A 16,655-nucleotide genomic window follows, 5' to 3' on the forward strand; every position below is an offset into this window, starting at 1 on the left:
TGTTCTACCAGACCTTTTCATTTTTTCCCCATACTGGGGTTTGATCTCAGAACCTTGCACTTCCTAGGCAGGCACTCTGCCACTTGAGCCACGCCACTGTCCCAGACCCTTTGATATGCCATCTGGCCTTCTTCCCCAGCACCTGCCCTCTGGCTGGGTCCACTCAGGAGGGCCTGCCTTCCAGCAGCAAGTCAGCTGGGCCTTCACACATATTCACCCAGCTGGTTTTGCTTCCAGGAAAAAGCAGGCTGATGCAAATGTGGAATTTTAAATGTGTGCAGTCTAAAACCTGTCTAAATCAACTTTACAATAAGAAATGTTGAGAAAGGACAGGTGATTCAAGTGGTAGAGCACCTGCTTTGCAAGCTTGAAGCCCTGAGTTCAAACCCCAGTCCTAACCCACTCCCCCCCTCCCAAAAAAGGGGGATGAAGAAATGGTAAAAGGAAATGACTGGGATTCTAACTAAATTTGGGATCATTATTATGTTATCTTCATGTATATTCATGTGCTATTAAATACATTAGGGCATTGCCTGCAAATTGTAGCTCATTGTTTGAATTGGGCTCTGTGTAATTTTCTGGCCTGAACAGTTTGCTCTTGTCTTACCTTATTTATGGAAGATTTTAAACATTTATGAAAACAGAGAGAATGATATGAAATCCCCTGTAGCAGTTTCACCCACTATCAATTCGTAGCCTTTCCCATCTAAACTCTATCCATACTCCCACCCTGAGATTATTTTTAAGCAAATACTAATATATAAATATACAGCATGTGTCTTTAAAAGATAATCTTTTGTGGTGCTGGGAATCGAACCCAGGTCCTCATGAATACTAAAAATATACTCTACTACTGACCTACATCCCCAGCCCCTGAAGAAAGTTTTAGCAAATTTTGAGTGTTTATAAAATTTAAGACAACTGAAATTTTATTCCCTTCCAATTTGATGAAACAGCATTGTTTCTGATTGCATCTCTGTTAACATATTTTGTCCCCTACACTTACTACAAATTGTTGTTTAGATCTAGACTCTGGCTTCCAGAAGCTTGATTGGATTTAGGTTTTGGGCGAGAGGACAAATAAGTACGCGCTGTTGTTAGACACTGGTAAAACCTCCACAGCCCCACCAACATAGCATTTTGTCAGTTGGATTTTTGCCAACCTGATAGGTATGAAACAGAATCTTAGTGCCATTTCTTCTTACGAGCAAAGCTGGGCAGCTTTTTATATGGTCAAGAGGCCTGTGCAGATTAAAAAAAACAAGAATGGAGATGTAGCTCAGTGGTACATTGTTTTGTGTGTGTGAGGCCCTGGGTTGGATCTCCAGCACTGTCAAAACAGTAAAAATAAAATAAAAAAATCAATGAAATGATTCCCTGGAAAAAGTAAAGAAACAACTGAGTCCACTTTTAACATTTATTACTCAAAAAATACATAAAATTCTTTCTATCTCAGGTTCTACAACTCTGAAGGGGAGCGGGAGCAGCTGCCAGCCCTAAGTGTCTGTTGATATCTAAAGGCTCAGATCCATCTCAGGAGGAAGAAAGATGAAGAAGCAAGGCACAAACTAAGGAACCCCTCAATCAGGCCCATGCCCTGCAGAAGCCCTGCTGTGGGCTACCTGGTCCACAACACTCCTTGACTCTTTGCTAGAGGAAATAGGGCAACCGTAAGTGTGGGCCACCCTGGGGCAGTTTGCCTTGTGTAACTAGGTCCCCTCCTTCCTTGCTCCCTGGGGCTGCTGACTGAGTTTCACTAGAGGCAGGAAGAGCAGAGCAAGCCCAGAAAGACAAAGCCCTCAAAGAAAAGATTTTTCAGGGAAAGCCTGCCATTTAGGCCTCTTTTCTCTGTTCTCAGTCCAAATCCACTTCCAGGAAACTCAGAGCCAACCTGTAGCCAGCCAGGCCTGCTGGGGCCACCCCATTACCATATCTGTCCATACTGCTACCCAGGAATGCCTAGACCTCGTTATTGCATGCCAACTGGGTGCATAGGCCAGGGCCCCTGGCCAGCAGCAAGGCCTGCCACAGGAGGGGCCAGGGCCACAGGGGGCTGCAGCCGCTGCTGAGACTGCCAGATATGATGGAGCTCTTTGAACTGTTCCACCATGTGGTCTTTAAGGTCTGGGTTTGAGATCTGCAGCCGGATGCTGTCAGCTGACCAAGAAAGCTCCCCTGAGAACATCTCCAGCAGCAACCGAGCTGCAACGGGCACCACCTGGAGGGCAAAGAGGAGACAGGACAAGGAGACAAGCTGCCAATGCATGAGGGCATTCACCAGGGGCAAGTGGTAGATTTCTTCCTCTAAGCCCCGTTATCCTGTTCAGAGGGCCCGACCTCCACCCAGGCCACACAGCAGAGTGGGACTGGGGGCGCACCTGGACAGTAATAAGCTTCTTCTCCCGGGGTTTGTGGTCAGGCCACTCCTCCCCAAAGCAGAAGAAGATCTCGAAGGGTGGGGGGGCGTTGGTCTGGCCCTTCTGGAACAGGATGAGCTCTGCATCAAGATCAAGTCCCCTTGTCAGAAGCTAGTACTGTGCCCTGGGCAAGAGGTGGCCAGGAGAAGCACAGTATGGGGCTCACCATTGAGAAATAGCTCCAGACTGAAGAGCTTGGTTTTGACCTCTCGCTGGATGGGGTTGGGGCACGAGCCATGGGCTGAGGCGCAGGGCCCGCTCCAGAACACCTTGCACTGGCACAGGCGGATGGCATACAGGTCCTGGCCCTGTAGCTGGAGGATGAGCCCGCGGTCGAGGACATCAAGCAGCTGGTTCGTGTAGAAGCGCTGCTTGTCACTGGGGATGTCCTCAGGGCTGGGGAAGCGCACTTGCTCGAGGCTCACAGGGCCAAAGAGTTCCACCTGCTCCTGGGTGGCCTCCAGCTGGCTGTAGAAGAGCCGACAGCCATGTGGGTTGCTGACGGTGAGGGCCCGGGGTGGCCGTCCCCGGTATTGGAACTTGATCTCCAGGTCAGTCACTGTGGGGCAGAGAAGCAGGCCATGTGGGCCTGAGACCCGTAACTCCTGTTCTGCACAGTTGGCAGGCCCAGCCTCGTCAGTCTCCCACTCTCTCTCATCCAGGGGAGACTGGCGGGAAAGCTTGTTTTCCACCATTCTCTGCCTGTCTTGAAACCCTGCCCTCAACCTCCAGCACTGCTTTATCCTGCCAGTCCACCCAGCCCACCAAGGTCCTTACAGGGCAGCATGTGGGGGCTGATCAGCAGGTCGGGCAGGAGTTGTTCGCCCACAGCAGACAGGCTGTTACCCAGGGGCTCAGGCTCCAAGACCTCAGGAGGAAGCTGCCCAAAGTCAGCAGAGGTGCCATGGGGAGGGACCAGGAGACTGGGGTCTGAGACAGGAGGACCAATCCCCACAGGTGGCTGGAGAGCAGGTGGCCATTTGACATCTTCTTTGGGTAAAGAATAAGGTGCCATGGGGGGACCAGGCCCCACTGCTTCTACAGAGGGTGGGGTGGACACAGCTATTAGTGCCACCTTTAGCAACTGCCTCCCAGACCCACCAACTCCCAGACCTGCCTCCCCCTCAGCCTTCCCTTTGCCCTCTCTGGGTACCTATGGTACCTGTCACTTCTCTTTATGCTAGACCCCCAACCACACCACTTCCCTGCCCCACCTGTGATGCTCAGGCCAGGTAACATCCTCTGGAGCTGAAGGGAAGACACAGGTAAGGAGGACAGGTTATTAAATTGATCTGACACAGAGGAAATAGCACAAGGCAATTCCTGCAGCTTGAGCTCAGTGAGGTCAAACCCTGCCTTCCATCCCAGCAGGTCATGAATGCCCTCAGTGCCTCTTCAGACAGCAGTATCCACCAAGCCCCAATGGCCCAATGTGTGACGTGCTGTAACAACAAAGCCATGGGGAGGGACAAGGTGGGCACTTTGTTCCTATCTCTGGGACAACCCAGAGAAGAGCTACTACTTAGGACAGCAGGCTCCAGAGGGAAGAGACTGTTCACCCTAAAGCAGGGGGGGCGGTAGACCTCACCAGGTCTGGCATCTCACTGGCCAATGCATGCAGCTCAGATGAGAATAGACCCCGCCCACTGTCCTGCCCCAAGTACCTCTTCCTCTTCCTCCTCTTCCTCCTCTCCTGTACCTACAGTATAATCCTCAACTGGCTGGGACTCTGCAAGGGAGAGAAAAACAGGACAGGAGGGAGTTAGTGGCAAAGCAGGAGCCAGGCCAGCCTAAGGCTCCATCTAGGCAGCCCAAAAGCTTGCCCAAAACTCTAGTTGGGGCTCTATCCTCCTTCAAGCTGCCCAAACATAGGGTGAAGTGAAGGGTTCCACCACTAGGAAGCAGAAGGGACCTCCCCTGAAGCCAAGAGCATAGTATAAGGGCAGTAGTGAGAAAGCATCTGGGGCCCTGATCTCATTCCCAGCTACTCCCGGGAACCCTGGGAGCATGAGCTGGACCACCACATGCCGGAGGAGCCCTGGCCCTTCCTGAACCCAGGATGTCATAGCATAGCCTCTCAGGTGTTCACACAGGGCCAGGCATGATACCTGTGGGAGCAGGGCCATTGGAGCAGACCTCGTAGATCTTGTAGGGCTGAGGTGGCATGTCCCTGGGCCCATCATAGAAGAGTCGGAAGTCGCGGCTCTTATTAAGGGCGCAACGCAAGTTGGCCTTCCACTTGGCCGGATCAGCCTCATCCACTCCCTCGGTATATTTCCCCGTCTCCTTGGCCCAGGCCTTGGGCAGGAAGAGAGGACAGCTGATCACAGAGATCAAGAGATCACAGAGCAGCCAGGTGCCAGTGGCTCACACCTATAATCCTAGTTACTCGGGAGGCACAGGTCAGGAGGATCACGGTTCGAAGCCAGTCAGGGCAAATAGTCTGCAAGACCCTATCTCAGAAAAAACCTTCACAAAAAAGGGCTGGTGGAGTGGCTCAAGGTGTAGGCTCTGAGTTCAAACCCCAGTACCATAAAAAGAGAGAGAGAGACAGAGACAGAGAGAGAGAGAGATCACAGAGAACCTCGCCCATCACCAAGACTCCAGCCAGCCTCCAGTCTTACAGGAGTCACTGCTGACACCTTCAGCCATAGGGAGAGTCTTGCTCAGCTTGAGGCCTTGCCTGCATCAGCATATGTATGACTGGACTTCTCCAGTGCTCAGATTCTAACAAGCTCAATGAAATCGACATGAGTCATCCAGTCAGTGCCCCTGGGAGGTCAAAGAGGTACTGTCTCTAAGGAGGACAATGGAACGTGATGGATAAGGGCACATGATTGAAGCCGCAATGTGCAGCTGCATGCTGGCCGTGTCTCTCTGCCTTTCTTTGCCTCAGCCTCCTCCTCATGGTACCTGTTCAATGAGTGGCAGTGAAGACTTGGGGTCAATGCCCATAAGGCGCTCAGAGCTGTGCCTGTGCCAGCTGTTGGTATTATTAACTTTTTTGTGGTGCTTCGGATGGAATGCAGAACCTTGCGTTTGTTAAGCATGCACTCTACCACTGAGTCACATCCCCAACTGGCGTTATTATTTTGGAGGTCAGGGTTACAAATGTTCTACCCTTTAAACTAGATTTCTATAGAATTATAAAATTTTGCATACACAAGGATATCCATTGCAGTATTATTTATAAAAAACAAAAGATCTGAAATATCCAATGTCCATCAATGAGGAGCTGGTTAAATTATGGCTAACTCACAGAATGTGCAGGAAAAAATAAAGTATTTTCCTATACTGACATGTGATCTTCAAGAAATGTGAAATGCAGAGTATTATATCTCTAGCATTCTTGTGAAAAGTGGGGGAAGGAAGATTGGTATTTGCTTATTTCTGCATGCTCAGAAATCTCACAGGAAGGATAAGTAGGAACCTGGTAGTACTTTTGCCTCTAGGGAGGAGCCGATAGCTCTGGACAGGGGTGGGAGCCTTTGGTTTTTTTTGGTGGTGGTGGCACTGGGATGTTGAACTTAGGGCCTCCCACCTTCTAGGCAGGTGCTCTACCACTTTAGTCACTCCATAAGCCAGTGTGGGAGACTTCGCTATAGACCATTTTATATTTTAAAAATTTTGAAACCTTATGTTATCTACTTTAAAAATAAGAAATAGATTTGAATAAGAAATTTTAAAAGGTAAGGACCGAGTACAGACTAAGAAATATGTATCCAAAGTTTTAAAAAATAAGCATTCTTTCTCTCTCTCTGGTGGTACTGGAATTTGCTAGAAGCATTCTTACTAGAAGCATTCTCTTTGACCCAGCAATTTTTACATTTGATCTTAGGTAAAAGGGCTGAGATGCAACGGGCCAGCAATTTTTAACTTGCGGTACTAGCCTCAAGGAACTCATTTAAAACAAATAAAGGATTGGTGGAGTGGCTCAAGTGGTATGAATGCCTGCCTAGCAAGCATGAAGCCCTGAGTTCAAGCCCCAGTCCCCCCCACCCAAAACAAGACAAAAGGTAAAGGTTAGGAGACCTACATGGTAATATGGGGATTCTTGCTACTGTGTGTGGTTTTTGTTTTGTTTTTGAGGGTACAGGGGTTTGAAATCAGGACTTTGCACTTGCTAGGCGGGCGCTCAACTGCTAAAGCCACACCTCCAGCCTGGTAATGTGGTTAACATTGAAACACTAAAAGCAACCTAAAGTGCCCAAAACCCAGGACTGGGTAACTGAATTGTGCTAAATTCTTCAAGTGGAATATTCAACAGTCACTAAAAGTGATATGGACATACGCTGGAAGGGAAAGACAATCCTGATGTAAGGGTGAAAAAAAAATGAAGGTTAGAAAACAGAGAATGTTGCTTGGTTCTGATTTTGCACTTCACATATGCATGCAGAAAACTGAAAATACTAGGAATTATATTTTGTTTTTGAGGGTACTCAAAAGCATGAACTCAGGGCTTCATGCTTTCTAGATGGGCACTGTACCACTTGAGCCATTCCACCAACCATTTTCTGTGTTAGGTATTTTCAAGATAGAGTTTCCCGAACTATTTGCCCAAGGCTGGCTTTGAGCCACAATCCTTCTGATTTTCGCCTCCTGAGTAGCTAGGATTACAGGTGTGAGCCACCAGCACCTGGTAGCAGTTACATTTTGTACTGTAATACTGAAAAGCTATGGTAGTGGATCCTGCTCAGCATTAAGATTCAGAGAGAATTGGTGGCTTCATTTAGGGTATGTGTGTACTGAACGTGGGCTCCTATGCAACAGGAGTGAGGCAAGAGTGAGGGGTGGGTAGAAGGAGCTACCAGAAAGTCTCCCAGGGACCTTCAGTCCTCACCTCTGGGCTACACGCTAGAAAAGGGGAGCCTGGTGGCTATGCCTGTGTCCCCTTAGATTAGGCTGGTGTCCCTGAGCAGGATAGCTAAGAGAGTGGGCAGCCACCAGGTGATGTGTAGGCATTTGTGTCCCTCTCTGGGAAGGGAGTACCAAGACACACGGAGTCCAGGCAGCAGCCCATCCAGGGCTTACCTTGAAAATGGTGTTGTCTCCGTCCTGGCTGGGGCCGTGCCGTGTAGCATGGCGCCAAGGAATATAGAAGAATTTTCTTTCCCCATTGACCCACTGAAGCCCTGGATACTGACAGCTGTTCACTTGGGCCACCAGCCAGGGCTTCAGCCGCACACGGCGGGGTGGCGGGGGAGCCCCAGGGGCCGGCTGGTTCATGGTAAAGGGCTCTGCAGGAGAAAGGAAGGCATAACTCAGCAGATTCACAGTGAAACACTCCCTTGCCCTTGGCAGAAGGGCCTTGAGGTGTCAACAGTCTCTCCATCCATCCAGGTGTTCAGAGTCAAGTGTCCTTTCCAACTCTCAACTTTCTTGTCACAGAGTCACCCAATGAGTGCTTTGTGACAGAGAGTGGGAGAGCTCTTTGCTAGTGGATGCTCAGGCACTGTCCCCAGGTGCCCTTTACCAGGCCTGGGCATCCATTCTCTAACTGCTAACAGAACCTGGCTGCCCCTTTGCCAGAGATCACTCCTAGTGCCTCACTTCACAGGTTAGGCCACCAACACTCAGGATGGACAGCCCATGGCCAGTGACTGCTTCACACCTGGAACAAAAACCTGGCTCCCTCAAATTAAAGTACAATAAATGCTCCTGTGAGATCAGCTGATTCATCCCATTCCTGCTCAGCTTTCCCTCCCTGGGTTCTCCCTCTTTCCCCTGGAAACCCCTCAGCAAGTCCTCTAAATAAGAATCCTATCTCAGGCTTCTAGAAAACCTGGCCTTAGACAAAAGTAGAACTGGTGGGTTTCCATAACCAGTTCTCAGGGCCTCTGTTCTTCCTCAGCTTCCCTCAGGGATGAAGGCTTGACCTCTTTAGAGAAATCCTATCAACCCACTCAATCTGCCTCCTGCAAGGATAGTGGCCACCAAGCTTAATTTTACCCTCTAAAGTCATCAGTATCCCTTCATTTATTTATTTACTTATTTTGGTGGGACTGGGGTTTGAACTCAAGGCTTCACTCTTGGAAAGCAGGAACTCTACTGCTTGGGCCACACCTCCAGTCCAGTATATATCCCTATTTCTTGTTCCTGCCCCTGTTCCCACATTCATTCAGCATACAGGAAGTACCGAGCCAAGGTCTAAGAGCTCCCCAAGGGGAGTCCCCTCCCCAGACCACTGTCTCTGCTTCACTAGAGTCAGGCCAGCAAGACACATGAAGCCCTTGTGCCCTCCCTTCCACCTGCCCATCCCCTCTCCAGAACCAGAACCTGACTCTCTCATAGTCTGCTGCCCCCTCCCCACCCCTCTTCATCCCTGGGCAGTTTCCCTTCCCCCCTTGCTCTTGACCCTTAACTCTGTGACTACATGGTCAGAGACACAAAGGATGGAGCCATCATACCATGTGGTCCTCAGATTGGAACCTGTTGCTCAGCAAAGAACAAAGGGTTGAGCAGGCTTGCTTGGGTCTTGCATCACGGAGCCTCAGTTTCCCATGAAATTCTCCACCTAGTACCACCTTGGAGTGTCCCTCTGCAGGTTTTAGAGGAGTGCCCAGCTCAGCTGCTAGGGACCCATGTAAGGCCAGCCTCACAGAGGGTGGGAAGGCTTCTATCCCTGCCCCCAGGCCTAAGGAGCCTGTGGTTCAGTTCCTCTTTCTACACCAGCCTCCACCCTGCCCCAGGGGAAATGAAAGTGGCCTGATGGGACAACTCAGTAACCTGACTCACTGTGCACTGACGGAAGGAGGGAGGGGACTCAGAGAAAATTGTAAGTGGGTTCCCAAGACCACATTTCCAACCTTCCACTCCCTAGGTCATTCCCCACCTCCCAAGCCTGGCAATCAAGACACATTTGGCGTGGCTCACATCTGTTAGCCTCAGTCACCCATGTTCATATTTGTAGCCTCCGAGAGGCCTTGATCATACAATGGGGGGCTGACAGTGACCAGCAGCAAGTAATTTTGGCTACATGAGGGTAGACAGTAGGAAGTTCTGGCGACATAAGGGTGGGTAATTTACCCGATGACGCATACATGGTCAGGCCCGCAGCTGGCCTGGGGTGGGGTAGCTGGGGAGACCAGAAAGGCCTACTCCTCTGCTCCCTACTTCAGGGCAAAGGAGCCATGGACCAGTTCAGCTATGTGGCCCTGCCCAATGCTGCTGTTTAATTCAGAGCAAGGTTTTGAAATTATTATTCTGGCTTCAGTGTTAGAAAGTTGCCATCCCTTCAGGTGGCCTAGGGACAGGGTTTGGAAAAGCCCCAATACTAAGCCCACTGCCAGGAGAGTCTGACCACCAAGCTACAGAAGGGTCTTGAGCCTCAAGGGGCTCCATGCACAACAGGCCTACGAAGTCCTTCCCCTAAGCAGGACCAGAGAAGTTTCTTCCTGCTCAAAAGTGGGCTTAGATTTGATTCAGACCAACCCATGTCTGAAAGTTCTGAATTTCAGTGTCTGCCTTCTCTGGGATCTGGAAGCTGGGGGTGAAATGTATGCAGCCCCCAGACATAGGTTTGTGGATTTGAACCCTGGAAAACTAACAGTGCTTTCTGTCACCTTCCAGGGAAAAGTCAAAAGGGGTGTGGGTTGCTGAGGAAACCCCCACAAGTGGGTCAGGCATTGAAGCATCCAGAGGGGGCAGCCCAGGAGCTCCTGCTGGGGTGGGAAGACCTCACTCCCCCACCCAAGGGCCTTGCTGCTGAAGTCCCAGGAGAGGCCACCTAAACCGCTGGAACACCAAGAGCAGCACATTGTGCTTGGGGAGAAAGATGCAGTAGTGGAAGTAGTAGAGGCAGAGCCTCAGCCTCCTGCTACCTCCTGGGCTGTTTGGTTCACTTGGTCTCCCTGCAAACCCCACATCCAGCACAGGGGAGAAGGCAAGGGGTTCCCTGCACCGGGTGTGACCCTGAATTCCTCCTCTCCAGATGAGCTGACGCACCCTTGGCCCTGTCCTCCTTGAAGCGCAGACAGGTTGAGACTCTGGGGCAGCAGGTGCTGCAGAAAAAAGCCTCTCTCATCTCCCTCCGGGGCAAGGTGGAGGAAAGACAGAGTACAGGGGAAAATCCCAAATTAGGGTCATTAAGTAAAAAGGGGTGATTTCCCACCACTTCTCTAGTCTCCAGCGGGGAGCCTAAGGGGCGGTGACAGGGATTCTGTGTCTGGCCCCGTGGTCTCCACTTGAGGGCCTCCAGCTTCTATCTGCTCAGCCCACACCCTTTCTAGCCTTGTCCACTTATCCACGCTCTGGAGCCCAGACCAAGCCGGGTCGGCGCGGCCACCCCCCGCAGGCTCCTCCCGGAGCAGGAGGCCCATCCCCTTGGGCCAGCCCGCAGAGCCAGCCCGGGGCACCGGCTTAGGGTTTGTCCCCCATGGCTCCTCCGGCTGCTGGCGCCCCTGCCCTTTACCCCTCCCCGCTGTGCCAGTCTGAGACCAGGAAAGTCCCCAGTCCCACCTCCGCTCCCGGCCCTCCGGGGTCCGAAAGACACCTGTGCGGGGGGGAGGAGGGGGTGGGCAAAGGCCTTCGCTATGTCCTCCCCCGCGTTGCGGCCACACTAGTCTCACTTTTCCTCCACTTCTAGATTCTTCAGTGTTTCCGTCTTAAGTTTCCTTCTTAAGTTCAGGGGTAGGCAGAAAAGAAACTAGCCCAAGAAGTATTGCGCCCCGATTCTTCTCGGCAGCTGGGAGCGTCCGCGTTTCTGGGCCACTAGTCAAAGGACCTGCCTGTCCCTCAAACTCAAGTCGCGCAAGTTTCCGTCATTGACCTTAAGATCTCTGGGAGAGTGACTGCTTGAAACCTAAACCTCTTACCCGAAAGGGTGAAGGGTGCCCCGGGAAGGAAGGATGCGTAGCGCCCCGAAAGGAGGGGACAGGGCCTCGCTTCTCGATGGCCCTAGTGAGACTCCTGCCCGCGCGGGGCGCTCCTGGTCCTCGGTGATGGGGAGGCGGAGGGAGAGAAGCGACAGACTTGGCGGCCCGCGCGGTGCCCACTCCGCGGCGTGCGCCTGCGGGGCGATGGCGGCCGGTGCCCAGCACCCCAAGCTGATCGCACCTTACAGGCGTACGCCCTGCGGTGGGCCCGAGTCTGGTCACCAGGCGCACTGGACGCGCACCCCATCTGCTCTCCCGGCAGGTGCCCCGGGGAGGTGAGCTGGCGGAAGCGGGGTGCGGCTCCCACCTCCCTCCGGTGGCCGGGACCTACCTGCCTGCGGGGCGCCCGAGCGGCTGCGCCCCGAGCTCCGGCCGGGCGGCGGGGCCGAGCTGCGCCCTCCCGCAGCTGCGCGTCCCGCGGGGCGCCGAGCCGGCCCGGCACTTCCGCATCGCGCCGCCCCCGCCCCGGGTCGCCGCCGCCAGCCTCGGTGTTCGGCGACGCCCCACCCCGCCCCGCCCCGCGGAGCCACCCCGGGCCCCGCACTGACCCCGAGACCGCGTACCCGGGCTTCCGGGGAAAGCGCAGGGCCCTGGGCCGACCACTGGACTCCTGGATCTGGAGCCGCAAAGCTGTCAACTGACAACTGTCCCCCGCCCCCGGGGCTTCCCCAGCCCGCACCCTCACCCAGGCGTCCCCGAGGCCACTGGCAGCCAGGCCCTCCCGCACACTTCTTCCTCCTTCACGTGCCTGCAGGCCGGGGTCCGCGGGCCATCGTCCCTTCCTCATCCTCGGTCCCTTCACCTGCCTCACCCCAACCCCTCCAGGGTCCCGTGCTCTCAGAGTCAGCGTGTAGTCGCCAGTCCTGGCTCCTCTTTCCCCTCTACCGGGACCATGGGTTCGCCATAATGAATGAATGAATGAATGAATGAATAGACCTCAGTCTTCTCACATCCTGCTCCTTCTGGAGCATTTTTTTGCTTGGTAACTCCAACTCCCCCTCTTCAAATGTTCTTTGTCTGCAACATCACCTTCTCTGGGAAGTCTACCCTGACTTCTCCTTCTAGATGGGGTTTGCCCTGTTTCTACCTGCGATCTTAATGCCTGGTTTCCACACGAATCAGCTTACTCATGGGCCACTCCTGTCTTTTCATTGTCCATTTTTGTATAATTTTATTTTTATTAATTTATTAATTACTGAAGATGGAACCCAGGACCGTGAGTGCTAGGCAAGTGCTCTATCACTGAATACATCCCCAGCCATATTGTAATTTTTAGATTAGTTTTTTGTTCCTTACCTGAGCTGGAGCCCTACCATGTCGCCCAGGAGTTCTTCAACGCCTGAGCGATCCAACTCAAGTGATCCTCCTGCCTCAGCCTCCGGAGGAGCTGGGATCAAGAGTGCATCACCATCACCATCCCAGCTTAATTTAAGATTTCTCTCTCTCCTTCCTTCCTTCCTTCCTTCCTTCCTTCCTTCCTTCCTTCCTTCCTTCCTTCCTTCCTTCCTTCCTTCCTTCCTTCCTTCCTTCCTTCCTTCCTTCCTTCCCTTCCTCCCTCCCTCCCTCCCTCCCTTCCTTCCTCCCTCTCTCCCTTCTTCCCTTCCTCCTTCCTCCCTCCTTCCCTTTTTGGAATTTTGCTAGGCACTGGAGCCATGCCCCCCGCCTTTTTTGCTTTTAGTTTTACTTTTCAGGTAGGCTCTCAGCGATCTGTTCTCAAAGACTTGGATCCTCCTACTTCAGCCTCCCAGGAGGTATATCGAATTATAGGCATGGCCCACCACCCCCAGCTTGTTTTTTGAGATGGGGGTAACTTTTGTGCCCTTGCTGGACTCAAATCTCCACCTCTCAAGTAGCTGGAACTACAGACACGCACCATCATGCCAATCCAAAAATACTGGGGTACTGGGGTTTGAACACAGGACCTCAGACTTGCTAGGCAGGCTCTCTACCACTTGAGCCATCTGCCAGCTCCAATATTTTTAATGAAGAAAAGTTGCAAGTTGTTTAATTGTAGATAAATAAATGTATAAATTCAGATATGACTATTTACCCTTTAAATTTTAGAATCTTGTAGTTTTAACAAATATAGCAATATTGGTTAATTGAATCAGAATTTTGACTTCCTCCTCTCCCTCTGCTGTCTGTCTAGGAATACCTGGATTGGTCTTTAATGAGTGAAATGACTGCTTTGTTGTCTTTATTTCTCCTCTGTATCTCCTCCCCACTTGTTGCCCTAATACAAAACAGAAATAAGTATATGTATTATTTGTATCTCCTGAGTATGTCACTACTTTTTTTCTAGGAACCCAGGGCCTCCTGTGCTAGGCAAGCACTCTGTCACTGAGTCATACCCTCCCGACTCTGTTGGGTTTTTGTTTTGTTTTGTTTGCTTGTTTGTTTTGTTGTTATTGTTTTGGTGCTGGGGGTTGAACTCAGGTCCTTGAGCAAGTTAGGCAAGTGTTATACCACTGAACTACATCCCCAGCCCTTCTGTTGCATATTTTAAAAATGTGAACTGTGGATGGAGGTGGGCATGGTGGCACACTCCTGTAATCCTTGCACTGGGGAGGTTCATGCATGAGTTTGAGGTCAGCCTGCATATTGAGAGGAGACAAATTAAATAAATAAAAGTGTAGCTGGCTCAATTGTTTTATCTTCCTTCCTTCCTTCCTATCTTTCTTTGTTTCTTTTTTTTTTTTTTTAAGAGATGGGGTATCATCATGTAGCCCAAACTGGTCTGGAACTTTCCATCCTCCTGCTTCAGCCTCCCAAGTGCTGGGATTACAGGAGTGTGTCATCATGCCAGGCTTACTTCTTCCTTTAAAACAAAATGATAATCTTTATTGGAGGTAAATTGTGATTAATAGAAAAATATTCTATGTTGACAGAAAATATATCTGGAACAGCAGTCAGGAAGAGCCTTCTTTTATTGGCAAATGGCCCCGCCACACAGTTCGAAGGACCACAAGACCTAGGCGTCTGCACCCAGCCCTCTCCCTTTAGGGTCTTCGAATTTCAACAAGAGTCAGCAGGGGCATGACAATGACTGCCTGTAAACCCATTCCTTGGAAGGCTGAGCCAGGAGAATCTCAGATTTGAGGCCAGCCTGGGCTCATAGTGAGACTTTGTCTCAAAAAAAAAAAAGGATCTTGGAAGGATGTTCACTGCTGAGTTTTCCAGGCAAGAGAGAGTTTGTGACCTTCCCAACCAATGAAGCCTGAAGAAGAGCCTTTGGAAAATAAAGCTGTTGCCTCAGAGTTCAACAATCAGATTCTGCGGCTCTTAGCTGTAGCCAGGGGGACAGGGTGACCCCTAACTTGCACAGGTTGCAAGTTGTAAGGACTCAGGTGTAGAGGTGCAGTTGAGTATCGAAATGGTCAGATTGTCGTTTGGACATCTTCTCATGAATGGGTTTTAAAAAACACTTTTATAGTACCAAAAACGTGGTGGCCTGAGGGTACAGGACGAGTACAGCTTAGAGGCAGGAATGTGTCATGTCTACCAACCAACCCCTTGGGAGGCAGCCTCAGATTCCATGAGACACCTACAAAGAGCCATGATGGAAGGGGGTGGTGGGGTGCAACAGGAGCCTGGGGCAATCTAGGACTGCGATGGAAATATTAATTGTTTTGAATGTATAAATATAACACTTACCAGTAGCTACAGGTGTCGAAAGAAAGCGTCAGGAAGAAAACCAACTCAGAAGGTCTATGGCAATAACGTAACAGTGGAAGACTTGTAGGTGAGGCCAGACTCTTCTCTGCTATGTGTTTTGGTGTGTGGTTTTGTTGGTGGTGGGTTTTTTGTTTGTTTGTTTGTTTTCTGTACTGGGGTTTGAACTCAGGGCTTCATACTTGCTAGGCAGGCACTCTACCACTTGAGCCACTCCACCTGCTCTTTTTTTTGTGTTGGGTGTTTTCAACATAGAGTCTCACAAACTGTTTGCCCAGGCTGGCCTCTAACCACAATCTTCCAGATATCTGCCTCCCAATAGCTAGGATTACAGGTGTGAGCCACCAGTGCCCACTCATTGCTGATATTTTAATCAAAGGCTAAATTCTTCCTTTTTCTTGGACAAGGGGAAAAACAGTCACCAATTATAATTTAAGTCTTGAAAGACAAAAGTTGTTTATAAGTTACAAAATGAAGGCACATGGTAAACTCTTAAAAGGGAAGAGGGTGGCAAGGGGTGGTGTGTAAAAGAGTGCTGCCCTTAAGCTTGCATCTGGCTCTGCTGCATTTTAGTTACGCTACTCATCCCCTGGTCTCTAAAAGGGAGATGACATTTCTGGGCTCACAGCACTGGGGGGAGGCTCCAGGAGTAGATGGGCTATGCAGGGGCCCTGCCCCATTGGGGTCCAGTCTTCCTTAAATGAGATTCTGAGCCAAGAACTACTCTGGGCCAGAGACACACATGGGGAGGAAGGAAGGGCAATGAACAGAACTCTGGCTCTTCCAAGTACGATGGGTCCCCCAGCCTCCCGGAACTATCTTGTGGGTACAAGGACAGCAAAAGGGAAGTGAGGCTCTGCCTGGCCCCATGAAATCAATCTCAGTTCCCCTTGGGGGAGCAGGGACTCTTGAGGCACAAGGAGACTTGGCCGCCTAGAGGCCATGAGTTCAGGTATCTCCCTCCCAACAGTAAGATGACCCCTGCCCCCCACTTCCTGTGGCTGGGGCAACACATCCCAGAATGAGTATGTGGTAAGAGGCACCCCACCTGCTTGAGTAGAAGCCAGAATGTGTGAGTAGGATCAGGGAGGGACTGGGAAGCCATGCCACCAGAGGGAACTGAGAGAAACCCACTAAGAATGACAGGGAAGGACAGAAGACCAGGGACTCCTGCCACTTCTAGGCCAGCCTCCTTCAGTGCAGGCCTGGGAGATGTCAGCTGTCTTTGCTCCAGCACCTCCCTTCCAGGAAACCCACTTGGGCTTCCCCAGGCCTGGCTGTCTCTCAGACATCCCAAGTTTCTGAGAATTTGTCGGCTGGATGTCAAGCTCTGAGTCCAACATGGTAGACTCTGCCGCTCAAGAATTGTGAAACCTCAGGCAAAAATACTTTCCTGCAACCCCTTCTGTAAAGTGAGATTGGTTATATCCATGTCACAGATGGGGAGAAGGGGACACAACTATTTTACTATTTTGTCCAAAACCCTCTGCCCTCCTGGAGCTTCCAATCTACAGGCTGAGATGATAAATCCAATAAATTGGGTGAGGCCTCCTGAATCACCACATAGGCTGTGGCTTTGCTCGAGGTGGGAGTCGCTGGAGGGTCAGAGCAGAGCTGTTCACATAGCCCCTCTGTTTCTGTGTCAAGTGTACCCTGCAGTTCCTGGTCGCTTTATTTCGATTAGTATCCAGAC

At 51.1% G+C, this 16,655-nt stretch overlaps 1 protein-coding gene across 4 annotated transcripts; it reads right to left on the reverse strand.

The window, feature by feature from the left end:
* Positions 1-1,384: 1,384 nt before the first annotated feature.
* On the reverse strand, positions 1,385-11,714 carry Irf5 (interferon regulatory factor 5). 4 transcript variants are annotated; one of them, XM_020160359.2, is made up of 9 exons: positions 11,622-11,714; positions 7,449-7,654; positions 4,526-4,715; positions 4,082-4,146; positions 3,632-3,665; positions 3,195-3,455; positions 2,584-2,976; positions 2,379-2,497; positions 1,385-2,218 (listed from the first exon to the last, which is right to left on the reverse strand). In XM_020160359.2, the coding sequence occupies exons 2-9, from the start codon at positions 7,641-7,643 to the stop codon at positions 1,970-1,972; spliced, it is 1,506 nt and encodes a 501-aa protein (XP_020015948.2). In that variant the 5' UTR covers positions 7,644-7,654; positions 11,622-11,714; the 3' UTR covers positions 1,385-1,969. The 4 variants fall into 4 exon arrangements, with proteins under 4 accessions (XP_020015948.2, XP_073919637.1, XP_073919641.1 ...); XM_074063536.1 differs by lacking the exon at positions 11,622-11,714 and adding an exon at positions 11,231-11,422; XM_074063540.1 differs by lacking the exon at positions 11,622-11,714 and adding an exon at positions 8,825-10,796.
* Positions 11,715-16,655: the final 4,941 nt, after the last annotated feature.

This window comes from Castor canadensis, chromosome 2 (genome assembly GCF_047511655.1).
Source record: "Castor canadensis chromosome 2, mCasCan1.hap1v2, whole genome shotgun sequence".
In the NCBI taxonomy this organism is placed as follows: domain Eukaryota; kingdom Metazoa; phylum Chordata; class Mammalia; order Rodentia; family Castoridae; genus Castor; species Castor canadensis.

Bases quoted from the DNA above. Each gene is read 5' to 3' on its own strand.
- Irf5 (XM_020160359.2), bottom strand. From the start codon at position 7,643: ATGAACCAGCCGGCCCCTGGGGCTCCCCCGCCACCCCGCCGTGTGCGG. The intron at 3,456-3,631 runs GTGGGGCAGGGA...CACCCTCTGTAG, and splicing joins ACCTGGCCTGAGCATCACAG to AAGCAGTGGGGCCTGGTCCC. The intron at 2,498-2,583 runs GTGAGCCCCATA...ATCTTGATGCAG, and splicing joins TCTGGAGCTATTTCTCAATG to AGCTCATCCTGTTCCAGAAG.